Source organism: Pipistrellus hanaki (assembly GCF_964339955.1).
Source record: "Pipistrellus hanaki genome assembly, chromosome: 20".
In the NCBI taxonomy this organism is placed as follows: Eukaryota; Metazoa; Chordata; class Mammalia; order Chiroptera; family Vespertilionidae; genus Pipistrellus; species Pipistrellus hanaki.
Window position 1 is genome coordinate 3,142,427 of NC_140522.1, and position 8,333 is coordinate 3,150,759.

An 8,333-nucleotide genomic window follows, 5' to 3' on the forward strand; every position below is an offset into this window, starting at 1 on the left:
TGACGCCCCGGAGCCTGCCGGGAAATGTAGTCCGATTAGGGGGTTGCCCGAGTGCGAGTCCTCGCCCGCGAGAACTGCAAGACCCGCAACGCCCCGCGCCTGCGTGAGAAGGCGGGGGAAGTGGGGGGGGGGGAAAGGGGGGAAGGGGCGGGGCGACAGTGCAGGGAGGTGGCGGCGGCGTCTGCGCAGTGGCACCGGGATGGCGCATTTTCTTGCACAGAATAATGCGGCGTCGCCAGCGGCCGAGGAGGGCGGAGAGATCCTCGATGAAGTAGGGGGAGGGACTGATGGAGGCGTCGGGAGGAGCCCGGGCGTGAGCTCTACAGTGGGAAGTTGACACTGGGCCCTGCGGCTCCCGGACCGGTGGCGCGGAAGCTGTGATCTCATCGCTGAACCGTGAGCGGCGCTGGTGGCGGCGGGGAGGGTAGGGGAGAGGCGGGAGGGGGGGCGCTGGATGGGCAGGAGGGCGGGGTCTGGGGCAAAGAAAGAAGGATGGTGAGGCCCCGGATGCTGAACCCGATTGGGTCCCAAGGTTCTGCGTCCCCTCGCGGGCGAGAGGGAAGAGCCGGAGGGGCCGGATCGGGGCGGAAAGGGGCTTCGGAGCGGAGAGGAAGCGGAGCCTCGCGGGCCCGTCCACCCTACGGGAGCGGCGGATGCCGGAGGCTCCCGGCCCCGCCGCGGCGGAAAGCCGGCCCCGGAGGTGTTCAGACCCCCGGCCGGGGAGGCTTCCTGCGCCTCCGAGCTGCGCTTCCATTTGTAGGTCTCCCTGGAGCCGCTCTGACACCAGACCCCTCCCTCCCTCGATCTTCCCACGCGCAAACGTGCGCGCCCCGATTTGCCCCTGGAACTAAGCGTTAGAATGCGGTTTCCGTTCTCTGGTTCCGTCCGCGAACTTGCCAAACGCCTGCCGACCGAGCAGAGGAACCGGCCCGGCTCCCGCCCCAGGCAGTGAGCGCACACCGGCCGGGGTGAGAGGCTGCACGGTGACCGGTGCAGGGGAGCTGGGATAGAGCGGGGGTTAGAGACCTAAGGGAGGGCTTTACCCAGCCAGGGAGGCTGGCCTGGGAGGGCAGGGGTTGGCGGGGCGGGTAACTAAGGAAAGAACTTTTCAGACCTAAAGAACAGCACGTTGGCAAGCCTTCTGTCAAATGGGAGCTTTGGAAATGCGGGGAGCTGAGGCTGGAGGAGCAGGGACCCAGATCCTTACTGTGTTAGGAGTTTGGGGTTTGTGTGTGTGTTTTTCCCCCGGTGGGAAGAGATTAGACTTCCCTTTGAAGACTCCAGTTTTACAAAGATCACTCGCTAAGGCAGGGGCCCAGCTAGGAAGTTACTGCAGTGGTCACAGGGAGGGGAGAATGTTTTTGTATCTGTCACCGTCCACTGTTTGAATAAATTTAAAAGCAGTTTGCGTTTTGAAAATGAGTTGTTTCTGACTCACACAGACATTCTGTAGTATTCATCAACCTAAAAATAGAGTAATAGAGCTATGGCTTGGTGCGCTAAATTGTTTTTATTGTTTTACCTAAAAGAGTAGACTACAAAAAAAAAACACTTTTCAATTCTTAAATGTTTTTATTATTGTTGGTTTTTAGAAAGGGGAAGTGAGAGGGTGAGAGAGAGAAACATGTTGCCACTCACCCCACCCCCACAGCCGATGTTTGCAACCTGGGCACGTGCCCTGCTCAGGATTCAAAGCTGCAGGGGAGCCACACCGGCCAGGCATGCACTTCTCAGTTCTTTAAATTCATAATTCTAAAGACAAAGTCACTGCCCAAAGAAGCAAAAGAAAGCAGATAAAGGGGGAAAGCCTGACATGTGTCAAAGATGTCAGAGCAATTACAAAACTTCTAATGTGTCCTGATCCGTTTGGCTCAGCGGATAGAACCTAGGGGTCCCAGGTTCCATTCCGGTCAAGGGCATGTACCTTGGTTGCGGGCACATCCCCAGCAGGAGGCAGCTGATCGATGTTTCTCTCCCATTGATATCCCTCTCCCTTTCTCTCTATAAGGAAATCAATTATATATATATATATATATATATATATATATATATATATATATATATAAATTTTTTAATATGAGGACAAATAAAAATAGATTTTTACAGAGTAGGAGAATAGAGATTCAATAGTGAAGTAGGATCCAGGAAGACCATGAATGATATGGTAGGAAATAACAAGGTAAATATAAATTTAAGAAGAATAAAGGAAGGGAATATTTTTAATAATTCATGTCTTACCTTAAATCAGAACCTCTAAAATGGATTGATGGTAGTGGAAATACAGGAGAGAAGTCTCCCCTTAAATTACATATAGTTTATAAAACATTTTAATATTCATAGAAAACAAGTATGTTTACTAATTTGTATAATCAATTATATATAGAATGATCGAAATCTGTGGATTTGTTTTAACATTGACTTGACACAACCATATAAGCCTTTCATGGTTGAGTAAATATAAAAGGCTTAATATAAGTTTTGTTTCTTAAAATCCAGGTGAACACTGACCAATCACTTGAATGAAAACTTCCCTTTTTTTAATGCTATGTAATTTATATCATAGTTCACCCTTTTAAGGTATACAATTAGGTGGATTTTAGTGTACTCACAGAGCAGTACAGCCACCACCACAATCTAGTTTTGGACATTTTGATGGCCCGCAAAGGAAATACCATACCCATTAGTGGTCATTCCCTAGCCCCCTACCCTAAGGTACCAGGCAATTGTTAACCTACTTTGTTTCTTCAGATTTGCCCATTTTGAACAGTTCATGTAAGTGGAATAATACAATATGTAGTTTTTTGTGACTGGTTTCTTTCACTTAGCGTAGTGTTCTCAAGATTTCATACCCATAGAATTTCCTTTTAAAATGAAACGAAGTCTGGCTTTACAAATTCCTTTGCAGTTTGACACTCAATGATAATTTAATTAATGAGTTCATATTTATGGTTCTCTCTTTTAACAGACGATCTTTGAAATTCAACGACAATGGAGAAGACGCATGAAAAAATGGAAAGGATTCTTCTAGAACCCTATAAGTACTTGCTTCAGCTGCCAGGTAGGTTTTACATAGTGTGGTCATTCACGCTAGCCTTCAGACTCACATAGGCATTCTGTAGTATTCATCAGCCTAAAGCTAAATTAATAGAGCCATGGCCTGGTGTGCTAATTTTTTTTTCTTTCATCTACATACTCAAGAGTACACTACAAAGAACACACTTTTCAATTCTTAAATATTTTTTTATTGATTTTTAAAAAGAGGGGAAGGGAGAGGGTGAGAGAGAGAAACACCTGTTGCCACCCACATCACCAGGGATGTTTTTACAGAGTGGTCATTCGAATGTTAGCATTCAGAAAAGTTAGGTTTGCCAGCTCTTGAGATTTTTATATTTAAGGTCATGCATAGGAGAAAAGTGATTATTGGTTATTAAAAGGGACATTTTTGAGGTACCCTTAAAAAATATGCAAGTATATAACTTACCTAAAAATTAAAAATTGCTTAAAACATTCGATACCTTTCTGGAAGTTTTATTGCTTATGGATGCCACACTTCCCTGTTCCCACTAGATTAAGGAACGCTATGCCAGTTTGTGCAACAACAAAAAGCTTCCGTTACTGCCATGCTCATGTTTCCACCGTCACACACACACTCTCCATTTCTTACACTGCTGCTTCCTTTAACAGCAAAACAGTAATGCATCTGAATCACATTACAACAAGTGTAAGTTCTTAGAATAAAATTCACTTATACACCCGTTTCTTGGAACCTGAAATACTCTTTTCTCATGTAAAGGGGAATACTTCAGGCTATGGTCGTTATTTTTTTGTAGGAAAGCGGCAGAGCTATCCATTCTCTAAAGCTTAATTTAAAGGAATGCTAGATCATTTTAAGAGGTAATTCAATAGCAATGTACATTTCACCGGAAATACCTGTTCTCAAAAAAAAAAAAAGTCTATGTTCTCTAACATGTTCTGTGGAATTGACAGTGCTAATGAGCTGCCACTAACTAAGCTGGCATCCTTTCAAAGGGAATGAATTAGATCGTAATTCCTAAACCCCGATTCCATTCCAAAATTGTTGATACAAGTTATGATGAAAGTAGTGGGCTGCTGAAGGATTTAGACCCTCTTTACCTGCCCTGGTTTTAAGGCTGGGGGTGTAGAATGTGAATTTGGACAGGAGGGGCCCAGCACTGTAGCTCTCCAGTGGGCAATGGGCTGATGGGGTTGGATTTATCAAGTCTGATCCGTTTCGAGTAAATTTCTGAAATGTGTTTTATCATTAAAGTGTTAACTTGATTGCCAAATTTTATTCTTTAATTGCAGGTAAGCAAGTGCGAACCAAGCTTTCCCAGGCGTTTAATCACTGGCTAAAAGTTCCAGACGACAAGCTTCAGGTATCTAGGCAGTTCCAATCGTCCTTTTTTTTTTTTTTTGCTTTGGGTAGAGCAAGCGAGAAAGATTGATTTCTTGTTTTGTATATTTTATGCATCCATTGGTTGATTTCTTGTTTGCACCCAGGCTGGGATCGTGTATCCAGACGATGCCCTAACAAACTAGGCTACCTAGCCAGGCCTCTAACCTCATTCTTCATCCCCAAGAAATGTATGTCATCACGTAAAAATACTCCTAGCTCTTATTTTCTTTAATGCTCACGCAACCTACTGTTTTCATATTGAGGTTGCTAAATAATTACTCCTTTTCAAAACTAAGGCACCTGAGACCATCATAATCTGTTCATGTGGTATTTATTTCAAATAGGAAAAACATGAGCGTTTCGATTGTCTTTTTGGTAGATCATCATCGAAGTGACGGAGATGTTGCACAACGCCAGTCTGCTCATCGATGACATCGAAGACAACTCGAAACTCCGACGTGGCTTCCCGGTGGCGCACAGCATCTACGGGATCCCGTCCGTCATCAATTCGGCCAATTACGTGTATTTTCTCGGCCTCGAGAAAGTCTTAACTCTGGATCACCCGGACGCTGTTAAGCTCTTCACGCGCCAGCTCTTGGAACTCCATCAGGGTCAAGGCCTGGACATTTACTGGCGGGACAGCTACACGTGTCCCACGGAGGAAGAGTATAAAGCCATGGTGCAGCAGAAGACAGGCGGGCTGTTCGGGCTGGCGGTAGGTCTCATGCAGCTGTTCTCCGATTACAAAGAAGATCTGAAGTCGCTGCTTGATACGCTGGGGCTCTTTTTCCAAATTCGAGATGATTATGCTAATCTACACTCCAAAGAATATAGTGAAAACAAAAGCTTCTGTGAGGACCTCACGGAGGGAAAGTTCTCGTTCCCGACGATCCATGCCATCTGGCTGAAGCCGGAGAGCACGCAGGTGCAGAACATCTTGCGCCAGAGAACGGAGAACACGGACATTAAGAAGTACTGTGTGCACTATCTGGAGAGCGTGGGCTCTTTTGAATATACTCGGAATACTCTGAGAGAGCTCGAGTCGAAAGCCTACAAACAAATTGACGCGCTCGGTGGCAACCCTGAACTAGTAGCTCTGATAACGCAACTAAGTAAAATGTTCAAAGAAGAGAATTAGTGATATTAAGTGAGCCATTCTCGATTAGGCCTGACAGCTTCTTTGAGCTATTTTTTTGTGTTTTAGCCTATCTTTATAAATTTGGAGCAAGCTGTTTGTCTCTGAAAACTGGGCGGACAGGGTGATGTGGGTGAGTGGTTTCCATGGAGAAACACTCTCTGACCAGGGTACACGATGGGAGGAGCGGGAGGAGCCACAGTGAAATGGGTGTGACGTGAATGTCGCGGTGTGCTGTGTTGGGTCCTTGTGGCCGACTCTGCCATGAGTGTTTGATCGATTCTGTCAATAAAGAATTCGACTTCCGTCTTCTCATCGCTGGGAGCAGCTCTCTCTTCCCCTGAACGTGTCCATCCGCCTGTGCCTAGCTGGTCTCCATCCCTCCTCCTTCGGGAGCACCTGGGCTGTGAGGGGTCTCTGCTTGCTGCCTCCACCTCATCCCCTTCCTCCCGGGTCTGGTCTGCCCTGGATGTTCCTTTCCTGTACCTCCCCCCGCACCTGGGGAAAGTGGCTGGCTCAGGGTTTGACAGAGGGAAGACAGTAATAATAATAACAATAATAATAATAATAATAATAATAAAAAAGCTTCCAGGAATATCAATACTTCTAGCTATACTGTATGGGCAATTCCCAATTCATCTGCCCCAGTTGCAAGCCAGTGGCTACTGGGGACCAGTTTCTATGGCTCGCTGGCCCATGGACTATGGGGATTCCTCTTCCTGAGAGTGGCTGCCTAGAGTGTCAGTCTCCTCCCTGGAAATTCCCACGGATGTCTTCCCTGAGAAAGCTCACGTGATAAACAACACCAAGAAGTCTCCTTGCACATGCCAAAGTGGTTGGTTATCAGTAACCGTGCCCCAAACTGATCAGTATCGGGTACAACCAAGGCTGTCCGTTTGGGAAGAAAAGAACTACTAAAAGAAGGGGCCTTTAAACCTCTGTCTGTTTTCCCAGGGTTAGTAGTAAAAATCTCAGAGCAGCTAGCTCACTTCAGAAGGAATGGCCTTTTCCTTCCCACGCACCGCAGCTGGCGCTTGAATGGAAAGGGAGCTGCCAGCCTCTTTAATCTCCGATGAGAGGCGAGTGTGTTAACCGGAGGCCCGGGGCCTGCCTGCAAAGTCGCCATGCTACCCTCCGGCACTAATGAGCTGCCCGGTGCCTCAACCCTGGCTCCCTCTGGTGCGATTCCCACCCAAACCCCTAGAGCCGAGAGGGAGGAAAAGAGACCTCGGTGACCGAGAAGTGATGCTGGTGTCCCGAAATGAAAGTTGCGTTTCTCAGAAATGGTGCATTGGCGTTCGGCTTGATTGGTTCTTTTTTTTTTTTTAATATATATCTTATTGATTTTTTACAAAGAGGGAGAGGGATAGACTTAGAAACATCAATGAGAGAGAAAAATCATTAACTGCCTCCTGCACACCCCCTTCTGGGGATGTGCCTGCAACCAAGGTCCATGCCCTTGACTGGAATCGAACCTGGGACCTTTCAGTCCACAGGCTGACGCTCTATCCACTGAGCAAAACCGGTTCCGGCTTGATTGGTTCTATAGGCTGTTGTCTCAGATCCAATCACCAGCACCTGTACTGGCATGAGACCTTCTCACCAAAGCACTCACACCTTTTCAATAAGTTGGAGGACACCTCGGTAAGATTTTCAACAATAAAGATAAGTTTCTTTTTTAAGTTGGGTACTGTCTTTAACTTTTATGAAAATTTGAATCTCCCATTTTAATTGATATAAGGGAACCTCTTAAAATCATGAGTATTTGTGTTACATTATGGGAATTTGAATTTTGGGGTTATGAATCCATAACTTAAAAAGAAGAAAGCATTATTATTCAGAAAGACAAAATGCTAACTATACAGAGAAATTAAAACGGCTCTCAGTTTTTTTTTATGATTACCATTATAATATCAAAAGCCTGACCTCAAAGTCAGGCCCTGTATCTGCTTCTTTACCTGAAAAAACCAGGTCATTCTTTCTTCATGTCCCTCTACCAACCTAAATAATGAGATGAAATCACTTTTACCCCGGCCTTTTTGTAAAGCACCATCTTCACTCTTTAAGTAACCCAGGAGTGTGTCCTGGATTTATTTCTTACCCTTGCCTCTTATATCCATTTAGTCCTCCCAACCAGTTTGGCTCAGTGGATAGAGCGTGGGCTTGTGGACTGAAAAGTCCCAGGTTCGATTCCGGTCAAGGGCATGTACCTTGGTTGCGGGCACATCCCCATTGGGGGGGGTGCAGGAGGCAGCTGATCGATGATTCTCTCTCATCGATGTTTCTAACCCTCTATCCCTCTCTCTTCCTCTCTGTAAAAAAATCAATAAAATATATTTTTTAAAAATAAAAAGCCTCCAGCCCTTTTCAGGGCATAGATGGCTATTAATACATAAATTAACATTATTCTGCTTCAGTTTTCTCCTAAAATGGAGCTAAAGGTGTCCTACCTTCCCGAGTGCAGGAGGGCTGGCCAAAATAAACAGTGATAACCCCTATCTGATAGAGCCCATCAGAAACAAACCTACAATCTAACCAACTTAGGTCTATTCACTTGCTGAAACAGGGCAGCCACATATACCCCTCTTGTGTGGACCTGGGGAGTCAGAGAGAGAGAGAGAATGGGAGGAGTGGTAAAGAACGAAGCAGGCTCCAAGGTCTCGTATCCTTGGCAACTACAAAGTGAAAATAAACACGGGCCGAAACCGGTGTGGCTCAGTGGATAGAGCAAAAGTCCCAGGTCCCATTCCAGTCCGGGGCATGTGCCTTGGTTGCGGGCAC

General features: G+C 46.0%; 2 protein-coding genes across 4 annotated transcripts in view; one reads left to right on the forward strand and one right to left on the reverse strand.

Annotated features, from left to right (window-relative positions):
- Positions 1-8,333, reverse strand: part of GNG4 (G protein subunit gamma 4) — a 170,080-nt gene that overhangs the window by 131,756 nt on the left and 29,991 nt on the right. The gene's annotated exons all lie outside the window — the stretch shown is intronic.
- Positions 158-5,867, forward strand: GGPS1 (geranylgeranyl diphosphate synthase 1). 3 transcript variants are annotated; one of them, XM_084868778.1, is made up of 4 exons: positions 158-396; positions 2,966-3,058; positions 4,327-4,397; positions 4,797-5,867. In XM_084868778.1, the coding sequence occupies exons 2-4, from the start codon at positions 2,989-2,991 to the stop codon at positions 5,553-5,555; spliced, it is 900 nt and encodes a 299-aa protein (XP_084724904.1). In that variant the 5' UTR covers positions 158-396; positions 2,966-2,988; the 3' UTR covers positions 5,556-5,867. The 3 variants fall into 3 exon arrangements, with proteins under 3 accessions (XP_084724904.1, XP_084724906.1, XP_084724905.1); XM_084868779.1 differs by lacking the exon at positions 158-396 and adding an exon at positions 525-756; XM_084868780.1 differs by lacking the exon at positions 4,327-4,397 and having other exon boundaries at positions 173-396.